Source organism: Xiphophorus maculatus, chromosome 19 (assembly GCF_002775205.1).
Source record: "Xiphophorus maculatus strain JP 163 A chromosome 19, X_maculatus-5.0-male, whole genome shotgun sequence".
NCBI lineage: Eukaryota > Metazoa > Chordata > Actinopteri > Cyprinodontiformes > Poeciliidae > Xiphophorus > Xiphophorus maculatus.
Window position 1 is genome coordinate 23549319 of NC_036461.1, and position 22107 is coordinate 23571425.

At 39.0% G+C, this 22107-nt stretch overlaps 2 protein-coding genes and 2 gene segments (V, D, J or C); all 4 read right to left on the bottom strand.

Moving 5' to 3' along the window:
* Positions 1-462: 462 nt before the first annotated feature.
* Positions 463-1533, bottom strand: LOC106699999. The segment is given in 2 exon segments: positions 463-1337; positions 1458-1533. Coding segments are annotated over 2 exon segments (378 nt in total).
* Positions 1534-5425: 3892 nt separating this feature from the next.
* Positions 5426-5949, bottom strand: LOC111612234. The segment is given in 2 exon segments: positions 5426-5817; positions 5901-5949. Coding segments are annotated over 2 exon segments (441 nt in total).
* Positions 5950-6907: 958 nt separating this feature from the next.
* Positions 6908-7476, bottom strand: LOC111612235 (immunoglobulin iota chain-like). Its single transcript, XM_023352740.1, has 2 exons — positions 7325-7476; positions 6908-7242 (listed from the first exon to the last, which is right to left on the bottom strand). The coding sequence occupies exons 1-2, from the start codon at positions 7380-7382 to the stop codon at positions 6908-6910; spliced, it is 393 nt and encodes a 130-aa protein (XP_023208508.1). The 5' UTR covers positions 7383-7476.
* Positions 7477-11787: 4311 nt separating this feature from the next.
* On the bottom strand, positions 11788-21305 carry LOC102220450. The gene is made up of 8 exons (XM_023352741.1): positions 21251-21305; positions 20761-21145; positions 19286-19569; positions 13436-13495; positions 12971-13321; positions 12845-12874; positions 12646-12752; positions 11788-12058 (listed from the first exon to the last, which is right to left on the bottom strand). Exons 1-8 carry the CDS (start codon positions 21291-21293, stop codon positions 12032-12034), a joined length of 1287 nt encoding a protein of 428 aa, XP_023208509.1. The 5' UTR covers positions 21294-21305; the 3' UTR covers positions 11788-12031.
* Positions 21306-22107: the final 802 nt, after the last annotated feature.

Genomic DNA, 22107 nt, shown 5'->3' on the forward strand with positions numbered 1-22107 from the left:
GTTAGTATGACCTAGTCAAAGTCCTGACCTAAAATGAGCTGAGATGTGAACAACCTCGGAGCTGATTTGTAAAGTGAAAACAAGTGAAGTCTCTATATGTGTAAGCTTGTCACTGTTTTTGCAGCAAGTAGCGTTCCCTTAATTCATTACCTGATTACAAAGGCAAGCCACACTTTTCAGATTTTTATATGTACATTTTTTTTAAAGCCATAAAAATTTTGCATTATATCACTTAGTGTTTATTGCATCGATCCCTATTAATTAAATTAAATTCAAAAACACTTTATTATTCCGAAAGGAAAATAAAATGTTTTAAATAATTGATTAAGAAATTTATTTAAAAATAAAATAAAAATAAAATTTTTAAATTAAGGTTTCCTACAGCGATGGATCACAGTGTGTTTGACTAAAACTGAAGATGAAAACATTTCTGACTTCCTGTGTAAATCATTGGGCTTAGTGGGTAACATGGATCCCTGCCCTGGGTGGTCTTCCACTAGGGGGCGCCACAATCACCAATAAAGAAAATCTGCTAAATGTGCAGCACTGAGTAAGACTGACTGGTCAACACCTGTACGTGCATCAACCACAGTAAAGCAGCAGGCTAGCTAGCCTAGCAGATTAACCAGCTGCTAAAAGGCTATAAATTGCAAAACCATAAGCTATTGTGCATCTTAATAATCATCATCTGAGCAGCAGCAGGACGAACAGTTGCTTTTCTGTTTGAAGTAAAAGCAATCAGATCATGTTATATATTTTGTAAAACCTACTGGATAACTGGAGAAATCATCCCAGCCTTTTTCACCACTGGTTTCTGTTTCTACTTGAAGCTCAATTCAAACTCCAGCTGGGGTCGACGCTCCTGCGGTTCCCGGGAAACTGTGATCAAACTTTAGAGACGTTGAATCACAAATCATTTTTTGATTCCCGGCTCCCCCTAGTGGAGACTTTTACGAGTGCAGAGGTGGGTTTCTGATTTACTCTGTTTTATTGTCAGTCGGTTTTTGTTCAGCTGTTGTGTTTCCTCACATCACTGTGTTTGCTGACGGCACAGAAATAAACGCCGCTGTCATCAGGCTGCAGGTCCTTCACAGTCAGAGCTCCGGTCTCTACGGTGTCTTTGACTGCTGAGTATTTGCTCTGCAGGTTCTCTCCGTAGTCTGGCTGCCCACGGAACGGCGTGTACACAACGAGGGTCATGGTCTCCCCCGGTCGCTGCCGGTACCAGTACATCTGGGTATGAGAAATGTCTTTTTTGTGGCTGCATTTCATCTCAGCCGATTCGGTCTTCAGCTTCCAACTGATGACGGGATCCTGGATGACATCCTGGCAGTAAACTGAAAAGAAAAGAAGGAAAGAAAATCTTTTATTTAAAATAAAATCAAGTTAATTTACACTAAATTTCTTTATTGAAAGACTAAATTCTAGCAAAATCAATTCAATACTTCTTAATTTACCTTGAATCCTCGGTGGAGAGAGTAGAAGTATGACGAGAATCTGCAACATCGTTGTAATTTGAAATATTCTGTGGTCCAACAAAGATGTGCTGAGTATTTCTGGGAGGATAAATAGCGCATCATTTCACAGAAGCTCCTCCCCTTTTTTAGAGAGAAGAACGGGAGCTTGATCAAAACCGAGTCGATCCTGGTGGACATCTGTCAAACACGAACTGAGCAGCAAAGTAAACCTTTTACTCATAAATGTTCTGTATCGCGACCCAGGTAGTTGTGCACCACTGAACCTACATACAGTATAAATTAAAACCCACCCATGCAAATTTCACTAATTTGCAGGACGGTTTGCCTGGTGAGGTTTTTGTACTGAAGAGCCGTGGCTGTGCAGCACTGTGGTAGCTGGCAGCACAGAAGTAAACTCCACTGCTGCTCTCAATCAGCTCCTTGATCATCAAAGTGCAGGTCTGGTCTCTGTCAGCACTCCCTTGCATCTCCACATCCACTCCAGTTTCTATAAAGCTTTCGCCCAAAAACCGATACCCCAGCAGCTGCAGCTGTGTGTTCTCTAGTCTCTTGTACCAGAGGATTACGTTGTAGTACTGGATACTGTGAGAGCAGCTGATGCTGGCTGCTTCTCCTCGCTTCGCCAGAATGTCGAAGGGAGTCTGGCGAACCTGATCGCCGAGAGAAGCACCTGTAGAAAAGAGAAGAAAAAAAAGAAGCCTCAAATTACAGTCAAGATGTTCAACTAAAACATCAACAGTGTACCTCTGCACTGAAAGCTGTGATCACCTGAAAACAGCACGGCGTTGAAAGCGATTATCAAGAGTTTGGCTCTCATTCTGTTGATTATTATTCTGCGACGTTCTCAGCAGCCCGGCAAGTTGCTCCGCGTCTTTTCCATTGAGGCGACAGCAAAAAAAAAAATTTTTAAATCTGCTAGGTGGGCGTGGTTAGACCAGACCTGAATATTATCACATTAGTCATGACGCGTGGCCTCGCCTCATCAAAGGAGGTAAAACAGCTGCGTGGGAGTGTGAGGAGGTTTATGCACTGAGGAGCAGAGATATGCAGCACTGTGGTAGCGGGCGGCACAGAAGTAAACCGCGCTGCTGCCTGGGCTCAGTCCTGTAATGGTTATGGTGCACGTTTTGTCTTTGTTGGCGTCCCCGTCTATTGTCACGTTCAGCTCCTTCTCTGGGAATGAAGCGGTTCCGTACGTGTATCCCAGCAGCTGCAGCTCGCGGTCGTCCGTCCGTCTGTACCAGAGGATTTGATCGTAGCGCTGAATGCTGTGGGAACAGCTGATGGCGAGTGTGTCGCCACGGCCTCTGAAAGCGCGGTCGGGAACTTGGACGATTTTCTCGCTCAGAGAGGAACCTGTGGAAGAGGCGACGAAAAACAAGAAATGATTAGGAAGCGCGAGTTCAAATCTAAGAAAATTTGTATTTTATTTTATTTTTTTTTTAAAGACAAGCAAAATCAAAATTCATCCTCAAAATCAGCAGTTTACCTGAAACCAGTACGGCCTGCAGGCTTATGCAGCAGAGGAGGAACATTGCTGGTTCTGGTTGGGGCCAGTTTGCCCTGAAGTGTTGTTGTAACCGCAGAACTAAACTAAAATGGGAGGAGCCTCAATGCCTCCTCCTCTTTCCAAAAGTCAAACTGCTCTGATTTTGCATTTTTACATTCATAATAATCTTGAACTCACCAGATTCAGAATTAGATTCCACAGAAAACGAGAGAAAAACAAATACCAACCAGGTTTCCCCCAGAAAACTTGCTAAGCCTGGTGGTTGGGCGCTACGGCCCAGTCATTCATCCAGCGGCCCGTTGTGTTTTTGACTTAAAAAATGTTGACAAGAAATTTGAAAATATTACTTGATAATTATGTGTTTGAAAGATTGGGAGATTAATACCTGAACACCAACAGGAAAGTCTGAAAAAAATGCAAACTTTTTAACAAGACAATGCTAAGCCTGGTGGGATGCCAGGCTTATAATACACTGGTGGAAACCCTGCACCAAACTACAAAAAATATATCGCATATTATTTGGTTGTAATCAAACAGACACATCATTTCAAATTGTCACTTTCCTAAGATAATGTCCCAAGTCATTTTTATGCTGTTTTCCAGGTCGTTATTAATGCCTATATTAAATCATTTGAATAGAACAAAGCAAAAAATACCAAACTGAACTGTTATCTACACTGTTTGTGGTAGATTGCATATATTTGATTTATAAACATTTACTATATAAAAATACTACAAAATGTGTTACATTTCAACCAATTTTTATTTTAAATTTTACTCAAAAAAGGTGAAATTCTTGTTCTTAAAATCATCTTGCTTAAATCCAGCCGTCCATTGTTTGTGCCCGCTTGTCCTTGCTGGGTCACCAGGTTCTGGTGGTCATCTCCATGGATCCATCGTCTCAAAGACACTCAGCACCCAGACTCATACCTCAGGGCAATTTAGAGTAACCAAGTAACGTTTCTGAACTGTGGAAGGAAGCCGGTGTCCCATCAGATTATTATACGCTGTCAGATCAGAATAGCAAACATGCGTTAAGAAGTCTGACTGTCGGAGGAGCTGTCAGTTCAGCATACGCGACAAGTTGTGACAAAAATAAGTCATTAAATTGTTTTTAATGATAACTAGATAAATATACATGCATTGTCGTGGTTTCAAAGTGTATTTAAAGCAGGATCTAGCTGCAGCTGCAGTCAGCTACAACACACGCCCATGTAAAACTCATTAACCTTCTTAACCGCCAAGTCAGGATGTTATACAGCTGTTAATAACAAAGAGTATGACGACCTACGTCATGATTCTATTAAATAAAGTCATAATGACAGTGTATTCTTGTCTGATAGATATAGCCGTCCGTTCGTACTAAGCGTATGACGATCTGACAGCGTGTGGTGATCTGACAGAACACCGGCATGACCAGAGAGAAATGTTTAGCTAATGAATTCACCTACTTTATGGTCCCTATTTAAAGGGAACATAAATACTAACTTATTCAGAAACAAAATGTGACAGAAATAGTAATACAGTTTTAAAATCTGTTTATCAAGGTGGCATGTGAACCTTTCTGGTATGAAACTCAGCTAGCTAGCTTGTTTGACTTTAGCATTAGCGCTCTCGCTAAACTAGCTAACGCTGTTTCCAAACCTGAACTGTTTTTCTAAGACAGACATTCTCAACCTAAACAGTATTAAAGTTCTTAGCCTTTACTGAATTGATGTTATTTATGAGCAGTACAACACAGATGAACATGTACTGGATTTTTATCAGCACACGACTAAAATAAAGGGAATAAAGAACTTTATACTTTCTGTGAGAACAGAACAATTTCTCAGGACTGCAAAAAGCTCCAGGTTTGAAGTTCTTCTACGTCGAACTTTTACATTGTGTGGGTTTTCAACAACCTTTGTTTGATTTGCCCAAAATTCTTGTGAGATATAAAAAGTTCTGGCTAGAGAAAACCTTTCTATTGTTCACAAGTAGCCTCAACAGATTAATACAAACAGCGAAATGTTTAAGAAGCTAAAATTATTCAAATGAATCCATCCTGGACGCTAAGTTTCTGTAGTAATATGCTTAACAAGTCATTTCAACTATAAAGTATTTTTAACGTACAGCTATTATTGAAAGAAGTGTAACAATTAATTTTTCTAATGATTTTTGGTCATTTTTCTCAACCATATACAGTATTATATATATTATATTTATATACTATTTTCTAACCATACACTCAGCCCAAATATCTATTATGTAAAAGAAATAGCATACTTTGGTGATGAGTTAAAATTTTTTTTATTAAACTGTAACCAAAATTTTAAAAAATTCCTCACAGCAGTATCTTTGAGAAAACACCACCCCCTAGCGGACAAAATAATATTCCAAGTCTCATATTGTGATCAGCCCATCCTCCCCTGTGGTTTTGTTGAATATCATGTTATTATCAGCAGGTGAACGATGGCTCCCTCTGTAACGGAGAAGGTTGCATCACGCCGACTTTTTGTAGAGGGGGAGACATGAACTGAGTCACTGTGCTACTAGCTGCACAGTAATATATGCTGCTGTCTTCAGGCTGCAGCTTCTCCACACGGAGCTCAGATTTCTTTGAGCCGTCTCCTTTTATACTGAAGCGACCATTGAATTCAGGCTCCACTGTTGGTTTTTCATACAAAGTATGACCGACTAACTGGAGAGCGGAGCCGCCGGTCGGCTTCTGGTACCACAGAATCACGTTAAATGTGCTGACTGAGTGGCTGCAGGTGATTGTTGCAGGACCCTGAAGAGTTCCTAATATTGCTGGTGGATCCTGCTGGACATCATTGGTCAAAGAACAATCTGTGTTGAAAGGAAAAAAAAAAAATTAAGAAAGATGGACGTGAAAATATACTTATCGATAAAACGTTTGGAGTCCAACCTACAGCAGCAGCAGAGCAGCAGCAGAGCGATGCTGCTGAGGTTCCTCGTCATGGTGTCTACTGCTTCCTGTTTGTCTCTACAGGGACTGACAGGCTCAACAGATTTTACAGGTTGTGATTGGATGGTGTGATGAAGGCGGAGTTTCAGAAAGAACAGGAGCTTCTTAAAGAGACAGAGGCCCAATTTCAAAGTGTTAATTGGAAAGATACATTTTTTTTGTCATGTTTTATATAATGGCATTTTTATAATAAATTTAGGTAACATAGTTACTTGATAGTGCTATAAAATGGTAGCATGTGGATAGAAAATACATAATACTGCCCATTTAACATAATATAAGCATAATGCTCCATTGTTTGACTCATTTTTACTTCTCCAAACAGATGACCTCCAAGTTAGTTAATTTTTATCCCGTGTGTTAATGTTTACCCAATCATGTTTAAAGTAAGTATAGAGACTTGAAGTGTGTTCAGGTCAAACTGAGGAAGATCCTATGAAAGAAGTATTATTATTATTATTATTAATACTTGAAATTTTGTATTTGCATTGTTGATACGTTCAGAATCAGACATGACTTTGATGTGTTTTGTTTTCTTGCTTTGTTTGTTTTTAATAATATTGTCTAAATAAAAAATCAACTCTTCATTGATAATCCCATAACCTCCTATTTCCATATTTATATCCATTTAGTGATTATGTAAATTTCAGCACTTCAAAACACAATTCAACATCGAAGCTCTTGTTTTTCTGGATTTCTTACCAAATTCACTTTGTTCACTGAGTGAGTTTATAGGAGTAATAATAATAATAACAAAAGAAACATCAGACATTCAGCAGACGTTTCCAGTTGGACAGAGACAGTATGAGTAAAAAACTAAAACCTTTACAGTGAGTTAAACTCGGAGTGAGATGCGAGTTCATCACTAGAGATGTGAACCGTCAGATACGGGAGTGTGTCGCCGAGGCTGTGTGGTTGCAGCTGAGGTGAGAAGTGCTGGGAGGTTTTTGTTCATCTCTCCCATGTGGTTTCATCACTGTGTTGACTCACAGCGCAGAAGTACAAGCCTTTGTCTTCTGCCTCCAGGTTCTTCACTGTGAACGATCCTGTCTCAGGTTCAGTCTTGGACGCTGAGAATTTCTCTTTACTGAAATCCCCAAAGTCGTGGTCTTTTGAAGTCGTCGACGTGAACACGACGAGTTTCATTGTTTCTCCAGGCAGCTGCCGGTACCAGTACATCTGGTAATAGCCAGCACCCTTGGTATGGCTGCACTCCATCGTCGCATCTTGACCCACAGACTTCCACAGCATCGGGGTTTGGGAAACATCGCTCCCACCAACACAACCTGGGTTGAACAGAACAGAAACATCTTGCAAAATGTTGATCAAAACATACTTTATTTTTAATCTACTTATCTTTTTAATCACCTGATGTCCACAGGAGAAAGATGGAAAACGAGACGTGGATGTTTTGCTGCCTGATCATTGTGTGGCGCTGCTGTTATGAGCTACAGGGAGGAGAATCCCAAGGCATTCAGCTTGTAGCTCTGTGTGATGTGGCTCTGTGGTCTAATGTGACGCTTCAGTATGCTGAACAAATATGACCTGAAAGAAATTTGACTTCATAATTATTGCTTTGAAATTGGGCATCTGTCTCTTTAAGAAGCTTCCTCTCTTTCTGAAGCTCCGCCTTCAGGAAGTCATGGCTCCTCTATTAACCCTTTAACAGAGTTTATACCAGCATTTCATTGAGAAATAGCTCCTCTAATGAGCTCAGCTGATTCTCAGTTCCAGCAAGGAAGCAAGTGTTTGCTAATCGCTTCTGGCTAGTCTGAAGGAGCCGAGTGGGGGCGTGGCATGGGAGGGCTGCTCTGGTAACATAGGCTTATCCAGAATCCAGACTGCTACATTTGGCTATACGATGTTAAACTCCCTCCCTCCACGTATTTCAAAAGAGTACTTTTTTTTTCCCAGAGAGGTCAAAGGGCAGGTAGGATTTGCTGCCTTTGCTTCCAGAATTGGCAAAAAGGTATCTGTCTGGAGTAGAGTACCAAAGAATTTCCAAGGCATCAATTATAGCAAGTTTTCATCTAAATAAAATCTGTCACTCTGACAGATTCAGTGAGTGTTTCCGGGTCATTGAGAACTTTAAGACAAGAAATTACGTTACAGGGATGCAAACGTAAGAAACAAAAACTCACCAAGTATTTCCCCCCCTTTATTCTAATGCAGATATCAGTACACTTGAAATAAGACACAATTAATCTACAAGGAATTTATCAGCAAGATATAGAAGCTTAATTTAAGTGAATAATTCCTTAATAATGATTTTTTTTTAGAAAAGCACTGGCAGATTTTTCCCCCATAACAAGGGAAAAATGTCTTAAGTTTTAAAATAATTTGCCAAAATTTGTGTTTTCGTAGATCTGTACAATTAAAGTGTACGAAACATCTAAGAATAACGTAGAAGCTAACAAAAAGCACTTTTGGCCCTAGACTGTTGAGCAGTTAGCATTGTGATATATTGATTCCTGACCAGATTAGACTATTTTTAGTTTGGACTTAAAGGTTGAATACAGCAGAAATAAAAACACGTGATAGAAAGCAGCAGAGTTGGTAAACAATTACATAAAATATGTCATTTTAAATGCTTGCAGATACTTTTTTATTATTGTGCTTCTTACCCTGATGAATTGAATTTCCTTTTTGTGAGTTTGCTCATCTCTAAAACAAATAAGCTTCACCTAAAATCTGTTCAAGTTCAGAGATTTGTTGCTCTGATTGAGGGCAGTGTTGCAGGCTGTCCAGCAGAGGGCGCCCATGTCGTTCATGTCGTGTAGGAAGCAGAGAAAAATATAAAACCAGAATACATGGGACAACAGTTCACTTTATTTCCTGTTTTTTTTCTTCCTGAAAGCTGATCTGATTATTTTACAGATGCAAACGTCAACAGTAGTTGCCACATCTGTCCAGTTAAAGTGCCGTTCTACACATCTTCATTAACAGCTACAAAAGTGAGATTTAATAGTATCTTTAAAGATTGTTTCCGTGATTTTATTATAATGTGTCACCTGGTTGATGCTCAAACTGATGGATTTGCTGTTTATATATCATGTTAACCCATTAGGAGGGAATGTATCACATGCTTGTTGCCACGGCTAAAACATTTTTCATGCAACTTAATTAAAAATAGATTTATGAAACAAATGTAATATTTCTGAGCTGTTAGTAAGTGAATTTATTGAAACCATGCCTATGTTTCATAAGACTCTAAATGCTGTTTTAAAAATTTTTTTTTTATCAGTGACGTGTTTTTAACAAATCGGCATTAGTTTAACCAAATTTACACGATTTATTTAGTTTGCTCCATGTTCGACATGCGAAATGTCTCATTTATGAAGCTACAGCAAGGTTCAAATTCAAAAACACTTTATTGATTCCAAAGGGAAATTTAATTCAAAATTCCTCAGCGTTAGCTTAAATGGTCCTATTAAAATTTTAATCTGTTGTGTAGCCTTGGGATTGATTAAACTCTTAACTATATAACTATATAAACTGTATTATTTTTATGCAGATGTGACAGACAGCAGTAATGTAATGAGAGCTCAGCGACTCCAGCTTGTAACTCTTTAAAATGTATGTTAGTTACATGGTGAAAAAATGTCTTTTGATGCATAATGATGTTTATCAAACTACATAATGATTTATAATTATTATCTATACTGCCTTGCAGAAATATTAAAACCGTTAGATTTTTTTTTGTATGTATTTTACAGGATTTTATGCAATAGACCGACACAAAGTGGGACATTACAGTGAAATAGAAAGAAAAATAAAATATGATTTAATACAAAAAACCCCAATTAGCATCCATCTTCCCCTGAGCTGACGGTTTGCAGCTCCACCCTTTCCTGTAATCGCAGCTGCAAGGCGTCTTGGGTCTGTTTCTTTACACCTACTGTAACTTTAACCCGTTTTTCTCGGAGACGGTTGGTGAGCTGCTTTTACCGTGTGTGATTGGGAATCTGTAAACATCAGTTCTCATTTAGGTCGAACTTGGACTTTGACTGGGAAATTCAAACACATAAATATTGTTGTTTTAAAGTCCAGCCCCTTTTCTCAACGCTTTTGCGCTCTGTAAGATTTTTAAACCAGCCTTCCTGTCCGTGTGGAAGAAAACATTTCGGTTAGTTTCTGTCATATATTGGGGGTTTGTATGTGAAGTAAAGATCACATTTTATTTCATCTGATCAGAGCAGCTGAGCCAGTCCAAAAAAAAAAAAGAGAAAAGATTTTTGTGGATACTGTGCATGTTTTACAAACGTTACACTTCATATTAAAGTCGCATAATGTGACTAAAGGTTAAAAGGTTAAAGGGTGATGAATTAATTTGCCTGGTATTTTAGCAAAAATGATATTTTGCAATATAATCTGTAATTTAATGAATTTGATGATGGCATCTGACAAAAATGTAATGCATATTGGTTGTTTTTCAAAATTCTTTTTACTTTTATGATGTTTTTATGATGTAAAGCACCTTGACCTGCTATGCTGATGGAATGTGCTGCACAAATAAACTTGATAAGGTGGCAGTGAATTTGGAGAGATATTTTGTGGCAGCTTTTAGTAATAGGAGTATAATTAGACAACAGATGTCAGAGAAAACCTGAGTCTGTTGCTGCCTCACATGTGTTTCCTGTTTGCTCAGAACAAACGTGTTTTTGTTCAAGTAACAGATATTTCCTTCTCGGTTTGACTCAGAGCGAGAATAATTTAAGTAAAATGTCTGAGGATGATTCAAAAGAATATAAATGTGCTGCAGAAGGCTGCTGTTGTTTTACGGCTACACTGTAAAAAACAACAACAAAAAAATCCTAAATTATACGGTAAGACACCAAAACTCCGCCGTAAAATTACTGGTAATCTTTTTCTTTCACGACATTATAGTCATTGATTTTTACGGTTAAAAATGAGTGTCTTACTGTAAAGGAAAACGTTTCAACTTACTGGGGGAAAAAAAAGGATAAAATGGATATACAAATGTAAAACGCACAAATTACAGTTTAAAGATTAATTCATTTACGGCAACTTTGCATCAAATAGCTTGAAGTTGTTTCATAGTTTACGGATTTTTCCCGTCACAATTTTACTGTTTATCACTGTTAAACTTACAGATATATCTCTAGTACGTATTCTGGACACATAAACAGTGGATAATATATATATATATATAAATTAAATTTAAAATAAATGAACTCATTTCAAGATTTCACCCCAGATCACCTTAAACTGCAGCTGCTGTGACACATATAGAGACATGCTCGGTTTTGAGCTTCAGTTGAGACAGAAATGGAGCCTGTGGCAGCTGTTTGCTCCAACACACACAGCGTGATGGGGTGTGTGTGTGTGTAGGTGGTGCAGGTGCAGTCATAGAGCCGGAGGTTGCGGTAAAGGTCGAAGGTTGCGAGGTTCGTTTCTCAGCAGGCTGCTCTGCGACCGCATCCTGTCGCTCTGCAGCAGCTCGCATCAGAACCCTGACTTCCTGTTCTCACATGCAGAACGCTCTCTCTGACAAAGCTCCAGAGAATGGAAACCATAGCAACCATCTTTGCACTACATGCAAAGAAAACTAGAATATTTATATGTAGCATGAAGATAATTTAAGATATTTGTTGTTAAGTAGTCAAAAAGCTGAAAAACGTTTTTTGTTTTTTTTTAACAAAGAATCTCATTATGACTCTGTTAAAAAAACATAAAATTTCCTTGAGACGTTTCAACTTCATGCTGAGGGAAAAAAAGAGTTTCTCTGAAAACCCACAAAATGTCTGACGCCATCTTTGGAACAAGTGATGAGAAGCGAGAGAATAAAAATCATCGCAATAACGAAAAGATTTGCTTGCGTGTCTTTATTGAGAAAATACATGAAAAGATTACATGGAAAGAGCCGAACAAAAACACAGAGAGCGTTTACCTTTCAACAAGAAAACCTGCATGTTTTTAATATCCAGGATGTTTGCATCAGGTCAGAAACAAACGGCTCCACCTGCCATTTTCACACATTTTATTTACAGAAGCTAAAAATAACTAAAAAATAAAATAAAAAAAAGTTTCTCCTGAAGACTCGGCTGTCGGCTCTCACTGCTTCCGTTTTTTTGGTGAACTCTGCAAAACAAAACAGGAAATAAAAAACCCCACTCATTATCACATTATCACACCAAAACCAAAGAGTCAGATCAGAATTTCAGAAGCTGCATCACAAGATGAGTTCCTACAGCGAGGGACAAAATGGCCGTCGACTTAGACATAAAAGTTTTGATCTTCTTTAGATTTTCTTTTAAAAGTAAAAAAATCACCTGATTTGAGATATCATAAAATATCTTTGAAGATCCAATTTCTCACCTATATATACCTTTGTTAAACTATACTTATACCACCAACCAGGTGGTTCCACTGTTGTCTTTACGTCATTTATTTATTTTTGACCTTTTATATGAATCAAATCATACAACGGCTTCATGTGAACACACCAAAACAGTGTTTATTTTACTCATCGGATCAATCCTCTCATCTGCAGCCAGTTATATTGGTGATAACAGCCTGCGGTGCTGTTTCTGTCCCATAGCTGCTTCCACGTCTGTCCTGCTGCTAATCTAACCTGGTCGCACCAGTTTCAAGCTAACGCCAGGAACAGCTAATTTCAGGTAAAAGCCGGGAAGTTTAGATAAAGCTGCAGACTCTGCAGGACCGACCTGAAGCCTCCAGACCAGAAAGCAGACCAAGGCGGCGTAGAGGCAGCTCTTCACGATCAGGGCGCTGTAGGAGAGTTTGGCGTTCTGGGTGATCCTTAAATATTTCTCTGTCGGGGAGATCAGGAAACGTTAGAGCTGTGGAGGCTGATGGCCGACCTGGTAGCAAGCGTAAACATACTTAGTGATTGATATTTTTTACCTCGTGTCATCCCTGTGTCCGTTTCATTGGCTGAAAGACAAAAAAAGACAGAAAATGACGACACCGCTGCTAAACCTAGAGCATAAAAAGCCACTAAAGGAGGTTTGTTTTCTGAAAGTAACGTACTGTAAATGGGTGCTGTGTAGATTTTGTAGTTAGTTCCATTAAAGAATGTGATGTGACAACTGAATTCATTGCCAGGGTTGAACCAGGTCTTGGCCCGCAGCCTCAGCCTGCTGGTGATGGAGTACATTTTTGTGGTTTCATTCTTCTTGGCGGCGGCGTCAGTCGCCACACCATCAGTGACGTTCTGGCCGTTGAGCTGCCAGAACACGCTGACATGATCCGGGTAGAAACCAGACGCCAGGCAAACCAGGGTCTTCCTCCTCTCTCCTTTCTCCTTCTTCTGGTCTCTGCACTCATGGGGTGAAGGTGGAAGGATTTTCACATTTGGTTCAGTGACCTTTGCTCCATCTTCTGTTTATTGAAAAAGATGACATAAAAAGAGTTACTCAGATCTGCATGGTCAAAATCTGAAACACTATCAGAAATTATTACTGATTTTCTCTTTTATTAGTATTTTCTTCTTACCAAGAACTGTGAGTTTGGTTCCCTCTCCAAAATAAGCAGGATAAGAGTCGGAGCACAGAACTCAGTCACAGGTAGAAAACCCAACACGCTCTAGTTTATGTTTTCTACATGATCCAGAACGCTGACAAACTCTAAATTTATCGCTCTCTGACATTTTCAGATTTTCTTTCAGCATATTCCCTCACACGTTTGGGACTTAAAGTAAGAGGAACAAAAATAATACATGTTGTTTTTTAACAGGCAAAAATCTTAGGATTTCATAGAGTAACAAGATTAACAGCTGTTGGTACAGATGAAAACGCTGCTATTTTTTCACTGAAATCTACTAGTTTCTACTGTTTTAAGCAAATTTTAAAACGTAATATTTGACTAATATCAATTTTTGTCCAAACTTAAACATACTTTTTGGTGATTTTTCTTACCAAGAACTGTGAGTTTGGTTCCCTCTCCAAAATAAGCAGGATAAGAGCCGGAGCACAGAACTCAGTCACAGGTAGAAAACCCAACACTCTCTAGTTTATGTTTTCTACATGAACCAGAACGCTGATGGAAGCAGAATCTGTCTCCCTTCGATGTTTTATTTTCAAAATTTGTTTCGACTCATCCCTTCACATCTTTGGAACTTTAAGTAAATCAAAAATGAAATGGATACTGTTTCATTAAATGAGAAAACCCTTCTCTCTTTCCGTCTTTTTGTACTGGAATGAATTATTTTCTACCTATGCAGAAATACCAAAAGGAAGAATTACAATTTGATATCATTTGCACACCTACATATATATATATGTCTGTCTTTTGGTCATTTTTCTTACCTAAAACGGTGAGTTTAGTTCCAGCTCCAAAGTAAGCAGGATCATAGTTGTTCACACTGTTAAACGGCTGCAGGAAAAGCTTCCTCTGTCTTTAACCTCTTTTACACCCAAACATAATTTTAGACCCAAAACAAACTCTTTATCACCAAAATGTATTTTTCCTGTAAGATCAGAGTATTTTCTAAGTGCCATTAGAACCATTTGCCACCAAATTAAGTTTTTTTTTTTTGGTTGTTTTTTTTTTAAAAATCTAAATATTTGAATTTCTTCCTTAAAACCGCGAGTTTAGATCCAGCAAGTGTAGCTAGGCTATCAAAACCTGCCTCTACAAATTCCTCCAAAACTTATATTTTTGTCATCTGAAGACTGATTTAATACAAGTTGCATTTTGGAGCAACAATTTCATTTCTAAGCATCTCTGAATGAACTTTAACGTTTTCTTACCTAAAACAGTTCATTTTGTCCCTCTGTGCTAAAAACTCATCAGCTGTGTGAATTTATAGCGTTTTCCTCTCCTTTATGGAACAAATGTAGCTTTTTCCCTTGCATTAAACATCTGGTCTGAATAATGTTGGTTTTCAGCAGGCGTCTCGCAGTATGAGAGAAATGTTAACATGTTTTTAGGATTTGAGGAGTTTCACTCACCCAGAACAGTCAGTCTGGTTCCCTGACCAAAGTAAGCTTCGTACTGACACAGTGTTTACGCTCCACGGCAAAAAGCACAGAGCTGAAACTTTCCACAGCGCCGGGTCAGCAGATTCTCTTTATTCATATTATTGCCAAACAGATTTCTATATTCACTTTGATTCTTAAGTGTTTAACTTTTAATTGACCTTATTCAGGATGTTTCTTACCTAAAACGGTTAACTTTGTTCCTGCGCCGAAGAAAGCTTCGTAACCAGAGTCACAGTGTGGACTGTCGGTACCCAAAACCGCTCAAGTTTCTGCTTCGACATCGACTCCTTCTGCAGTTTTCTTAACCTCGAGCTTTTATTTAAAGCTACAGCGACCTCATTTTTGCCAAATTGCTACAAACCACCCAGTAAGCAGCATGTTTCTCTTTATTCCATCTCTCTTAACTTTGTTCTGTCAAATAACATAATTTGAACAACAAAAACATCAAGTTTGAAGGCATATTTTATTATAAAGACCTAAAATTATTTGAGGTTCCTTACCTAGAATGGTTAACTTAGTTCCTGCTCCGAAGTAAGCTTCATTGTAACCAGAATCACAGTGAAGCAGATCAGTGCAGGATGTTACTTTGGAGATGGATTCAACTGTTCATCTCACCGACTTATATTTAAACCTCCCTTCAGTCTGAGACATATATTTGTTGTATTACTACTTCCTGATCTTTATTTGATTTGAAAAATTGTCTTAAAAGTAAAGTTTTACTCACCCAGAACAGTCAGTTTTGTTCCCTGACCGAAATAAGCTTCGTTGTTGACACAGCGCTTCGGCTTAATGTCAAGAAGTGCCGAACTGCACTTGAACTATAACCAACAACACTGTCTCGCTATGCTAACGTTGTAGAAAGATTTTAGCTACTTTTAATGCGTCTCTTACTCACCTAAAACTGTTAGTTTTGTCCCTTTTCCAAAGTAAGCTTCGTTGGCATTGTCACAGTGCAGCCATACTGAACATGAACCTGTTTGCCTCTCAGATTTATCTTCATAAAGCCTGCAGAGGCTCTAGTCAAAGTATTATTCATTAAAACTCTGTAATGAAGTGAAATAATTACCTAAAACTGTCAGTTTGGTTCCTTGGCCAAAGTAAGCAGGATCTCTGTTGGTCACAGTGCTCTGAGTTCAGCTCAATATGTCAGAACTTTAAACTGGACTGATTCATTTTTTACTGAACTGTTCAGTTTCATCATAACGAAGAGAACTGAACATGTGAGAAGTTAAACTTACCTAAAACTGTGAGTTTGGTTCCTTGACCAAAGTAAGCTTCAGCATTGTCACAGTGCAGTGATACTGAACACGAACCTGTTTTTCTACCAGAATTAACTTTACAAAGACACGTCTGTCTGTACAGAGGTCCTAATCAAAGTATTACTTATTAAAACGCTGTAATAAAGTGAAATATTTACCTAAAACTGTGAGTTTGGTTCCTTGGCCAAAGTAAGCAGGATCAGTGTAGGTCACAGTGCTTCAACTTCAGGTTAATACGTCTGAACTTTTAAACTCTAAAGACTTTTTCTTTATTTTCCTCCAAGAGCTTTGAATTTAGTTTAACCTGATTCAGTGAACTGAACATGTGAGAATCTAACTTACCTAAAACTGTGAGTTTGGTTCCTTTTCCAAAGTAAGCTTCGTTTCCAGTGTCACACTGAATCTCTCCTGGACCAAAAAGTCTCCAGACTTTCCAGAATCTTCTCCTTCAGCCTGGCTGTAATAACCCAGATCATCAGGAAGGTAAAACCTGCAGGATGAGCTTCACAACGTTTAAAGAAGTTGTGATTTGTGACCCTGAGGAACAAATGATCCAATGGCTCCATGTTTAAACTCAAACATCTGTTAATTAAAGCTGTTTCTGTTTGATTTTCTACATATTAAAGTGTTTTTTAAAGCTTGGCTGAGCCTCCACCCTGCCCACCTCCACCTGCTTCCTGCTGCTGCTCTCTGAGCTCCGCTCAGCCGTCCACATGATGGATGTCAATGGGAGGAGGTTTTTGTACGGCGGCTCTATAGGATTGTATCACCGTGGCCCCCTGTCCCCACGGTGGAAAAGCATCACACAAAAACCTGCTGCCTCCGTCTCTCCCCGCCTCCCCCCAGCCAGCCTCTCCGTATCTCAGCCTCCATCTGTGAGTCTCTGGGAGCAGCTGTGGAGGTCGGGCCGACTTGACGCTGGAGCAGCTCCAGGCTGCCTGCTGCTATTTCTGGGTCTTTTCTTTTCTAAGAAAAGAAGACAGAGCAGAGGACAGGAAGCTGCTGGCTGCTTTTGTTTGTTTGTAGGTATAAACAGGAAGTGACACGTCAGCTGGTCACGACTCTGCAGCCAATCAGTCAGCAGAGAGAGAACAGGTTCACCCACATTTTTATATATATATATATGCTGTATTTTTTGGACTATAAGCTGCTACCTTTTTCCTACGCCCGGTGCGGCTTTTCTGTGGATTTTTCTCTTTAGCAGGAAGTGAATCATTGGAAGTCACAATTGGAAATCAAAGAAGAAACCCTGATTTTCATTTAGAACAAGCACATGCTAGCTAGCAGCAGGCACGACGGAGAAATGTTTTCATACCAGCATCTTATATATGTATGTTTCCTGTTTTTTCTAAAGCAGTTTTGTGGGTGTGGCTTATAGTGAGGTGCTCTCGGAAAATATGGTATATATAAAACCTCTTTCCTGTAAAGAAATGAGGGACTGAAGAGTTGGGAGGTTGAAGTAGGTGCCTGAGTATGGAGCGAAAGTGGGGCCATAAAAATTTGCTCAGAATTTTGTTTTGAAAAGATTTGAGACTAAAAATAGCCTTGAACTTTTTTTTTCAGTTTAAATTTTTGTTTCAGTTTTAAATCTTTCTGTTTTTATTTTTATTTTTTTCCTGTTTCTGTTTCAAGAAAATATTTTTGAAGAAACTCTATGGTCCCAATTTAGCAAGTAAAACATTTGACAAAAAAACTACTGATTTTTATTGATACAGAACATTTCTATAACTTGATAGATTGAGGCAGTCCAACAATGAAGAAACATCCAGACAGAAAGTTGTCGTTTTTCACAGAAACATGCTCCATGACTGACGTCGGTCGTGGAGCTGACGAAATTATAATTTATCAACCAACGTTTATAAATTATAATTTCATAAAAATAACCTTCATACTGTTATTTTGTCCATAAACCATTTGAATACATTTGGAGGCATTGTAAGGGTAGAGGCTGTGTGTTTAACCAGGTGGTCACCAGCACAGGAGCACCACAGGGCTCCGTTCTCTCGTCATTCTTTTTCACTCTGTACACTTCTGACCTCCAGCACAAATCCAACTTCTGTCATTCACAGAAACAGTCATGTGACTCTGCAGCTGTCGGGTGAATCAGAGATGGACAAGCGGCTGAGTACAGAGAGCTGGTGGATCGCTTTGTGGGAACAATCATCTCATCTTCAATATAAACAAAACAAAGGAGATAATTGTGTATTTCAGGAGTAATGGGGTTAGATCTATTTCCATCATGGGAGAAGAAGTGGAGGTGGTTTATTAATATAAATACCTCGGTGTTCATCTGGACAACAGACTGGACTGGAGATGCAAAAGTGAAGCTGCAGATCTTCTATAAGTCTGTTGTTTATACCGTCTTCTCTTCCATCATCATCTGTTGGGGCAGCAGCATCAGAACCAGGGACCTGAAAACGCTCAACAGGCCGATGACGAAGGCTGGTTCTGTTCTGGGGACGACTGTGGAACCTCTGGAGATGATGATGCAAAGGAAGAGTCTTCATAAAACCACGGAAATTATGGAGATCCCTGACCGTCCTCTTATGACGCTGTTGTAGAAAAACTGTGTCTTCTGTTGGAGGCGTCTTCAGATTCCCTGTAACACAGACTGCTACAGGACTGCCATCACAATCTACTATAACTCTTTGAAGAACCTTGAATTAATGAGTTACAGCAGCATTTAATTCCTCTTTGGGATCAAAAACGCATTTTTGAATCGAATTGAATGAGAAGTTGTTTCAATAAGTCATTCTACTCTTGAGAAGAACCAAAACGAGTCGCTTACCTTGACTGTAATTATACATAAAGCCAGAAGAGGGCACTGTGACATAATCTGCTGATCTTAATCCCCTATCAAACTGAGGAAAGAATCAAAGCAAATGAGAAATGAAACAAAGACGTGAGGCGTCTAAGGAGATTACTGAATGTTGGCGTTGACGCCTGCTGTCTTATCTGATCTGCTTTGTGGTGCTGCAGAAACATGACAGTGTGCATAAAAGAGCATGTTTTTTTTTCTTTCATATTTTGAATCCACATTAATAGAAATGTTCTGCTGAGGTTTTTGTATTGCCCTCGATGCTTTTTGAAGCTCTGTGCCTTACTGGAAGCACAGTAATACACAGCCGAGTCTCCAGGCTCGGCCTTGTTGATCTGCAGCGTGGTGCTCAGCGTCGACGGACGGGACATGGAGTATTTGGTGTCCTGGAACGGAGCTTCAATAGTTGAAATATCTTTACCAAGAGAATATGCCACTAATTCCATGCTGCTGATGCTGCTTATTTGTCTGTACCAGTACATGTTCAGGTATTGTTCGTCGTCTTGTTCACATTTTAAGTTCACAGCCTGTTGCCCAACTTCAGGCAATAAAGACGGAGGTTGATCAATTCTAAGACCAATGGAAACGCCTGCAAAATAAAAAAAAGATGATTACGTTGAAGAATCACAGACTATTTTAGCTGTTACACGTTCTTACCTGCACAGATTATTACTGTGAAGAAGACCAAATTCTTTGCTGCATTCATTATAGAGATACAAAATGAGATCCGACCACTTCAGCTATAACCTCTGCTGCTCACATGTCCTCTGACTCTTCTCATTCCTTCCCAGAGAGCCTTTATTGATCTCCTTTGCACAACTGGAGACGCCTAGTGGCCAACAAGCTGCAACTGCAGCTAAAGCTTTTCACCACAACCTCTGGGATATTGGTTCAGAGAAGACTTTCGTTACACTAAAATCAACCTGCTTTCTTTATTAATTGGGAGTGTGAAGTAGTCAGAAATAGCATGAGAATCTGGACTCACAACATGAGATAGTTGTTACATTTCCAGAACAGAAGTTTGTCCTGCATTAATGTTCTGCCTTCTGCAGCTACTAGATAATTTGAGAATATACCTTGATCTTGCAGCCCAGTCCAAAATGTTCAGAGCTGGGATTTAATCGGAAACCACTGACATCCTAGAAAATAAACAGACATGCAAAACATGAATTTACTAATGATTGTCCCGATCCGTTATCGAAAATTGGTCCGATATCAGCCAAACAACGAGTATTTAATTATTCCAGGCTGCATTAAAATCTCAGTTAGAAGCACTTCATCGTTTTCATACCTACTATTAACTATTGTTCTCTGAGTAATTTCACTTGATCAAAGCATTCCTGACTACAAAATCACTGATAAAAGTATGTATGACTCTGACTCACGGTCAGATGCTGATATCGTATCGGGTCAATATTGGTATTGGCCGACACTCAAAGCTGCAGTATTGATATTGTATCGGAAGTGGAAAAGTTGTCAGGACACACCTAGTTACTTAAATTACATAATAATCTGAGAACAGTTTTGTGTATTTAGTCAGGTCATTGTTGTCTGATGTTCTTTGATGACCTGAAACATGTTAGTGTGACAAAACTTAAAATCGGATGATAAAAGTGAAATGTAAGGTCATCCGTATGACGGGTGAAGGTTAGCTAATACTGCCTCATGCAACACTTCTCCTTAAAAATGGCTGCAAACTTTAAACTTTAAGTTACTTTACATGACTTTACAACATGGTTAGGGACAGATATCCTTTATCACGTCCTGATACATGAAACCAAACGAGTGGAGCCGCAGCTCCTTCCTGCCTCTGTCGCAGCCAGCCTCGTATTTGTACGAGTGTTTGGTCCGCGTGCGTCACTGTGCCTGGCAGCGCAGTAGTAGATGCTGCTGTCGTTCACTTTCAGCTCTGGAATACTGAGAGAAAACTTGTTTTTCTCGGCTTCGAGAGACGAACGGTAGCGCCCGGCCGTTGTTTCATATTCTGCGAGAAGAAGCTGGATTTCAGCCCCTTGGCGGTTCTGTCGGTACCAGAGCATGGTGTAGCTGCTCATGGAGAACCCGGCGCCCACACTGCACTCCAACGTCGCATCAGCATCCGAGGAAGCGATCTGATCTGCAGACTGGAGCACCGTAACAGAGAAACCTGCAGCATACGGAGAGGAGAGTTTCAACGGGCTCCACGCTCAGATAAATAAATGGATTTCAATTTAGGGATGAATTCTACAATGAAATAAAAATCTGCACTCACCGGCTGATGCCAACAGGGACAGAAAAATAACCGTGAGAAGCATGTTATCGATGAGCGGTCCTGATCTGAGTGAAACAGCTGCAGAGATCGACTGAACAAGAAGCCATATGACCACATGACAGGAAGTAAAATCTGCCGCTGTCAAAACACCGGCTCAGAGTTTAAACAAATACTTTATCTTAACCAGCATGAGCTGAAACATTTATTTATTGCATTTATGCAAGTTTTTTTCTTCTACAAACTTGGTATCTTCCAAGGTACAAGCAGAATGAAAATGAAGTTTTAGTAAGCAGCGTGCCGCCGATGAAGTCGACTGTTTGATTTTAACCAGTAATATTGTTGGTAATTTCTATACATTTTATTTTGGTACAATTTAATCAACTTTTCCGAGTAGAAATGTGCCGATTTAACAGCTAAAATTCAAACAAATCTTATACAGATGCATTTTGAAGTGTGCGTCCACAAAGATGAAGATGATACTAAAAGATGTTGTTGATTTATGAACCCAGACAATTTATTTACCCAGATCCAAATAATTTCAAATTTAACAGAAATAAAATGACAAAAACATTCATTCAAGAATACCTCAGAATGCCAATCTGATCTCTCTTGTAGATTTTACCTGGCAGCAGTTTACTTGTTATTGAAGTTTAAAAGAATGAGCTATATATATATATATATATATATATATATATATATATATATATATATATATATATATACATATATATATATATATATATATATATATATATATATATATATATATATATATATATATATATACACTGCTCAAAAAAATAAAGGGAACACTCAAATAACACATCCTAGATCTGAATGAAAGAAATATTCTCATT

What these genes read in the sequence shown, in the direction of transcription:
- LOC102220450 (XM_023352741.1), bottom strand. Translation starts at nt 21,293, where the DNA reads ATGCTTCTCACGGTTATTTTTCTGTCCCTGTTGGCATCAGCCG. An exon ending in TGTGTATTACTGTGCTTCCA is followed by an intron (nt 13,496 to 19,285) that starts GTAAGGCACAGA and finishes CCTGTGACTGAG; the next exon opens with TTCTGTGCTCCGACTCTTAT. An exon ending in CTACACAGCACCCATTTACA is followed by an intron (nt 12,875 to 12,970) that starts GTACGTTACTTT and finishes TTTGTCTTTCAG; the next exon opens with CCAATGAAACGGACACAGGG.
- LOC111612235 (XM_023352740.1), bottom strand. Translation starts at nt 7,382, where the DNA reads ATGATCAGGCAGCAAAACATCCACGTCTCGTTTTCCATCTTTCTCCTG. An exon ending in CTTTCTCCTGTGGACATCAG is followed by an intron (nt 7,243 to 7,324) that starts GTGATTAAAAAG and finishes TGTTCAACCCAG; the next exon opens with GTTGTGTTGGTGGGAGCGAT.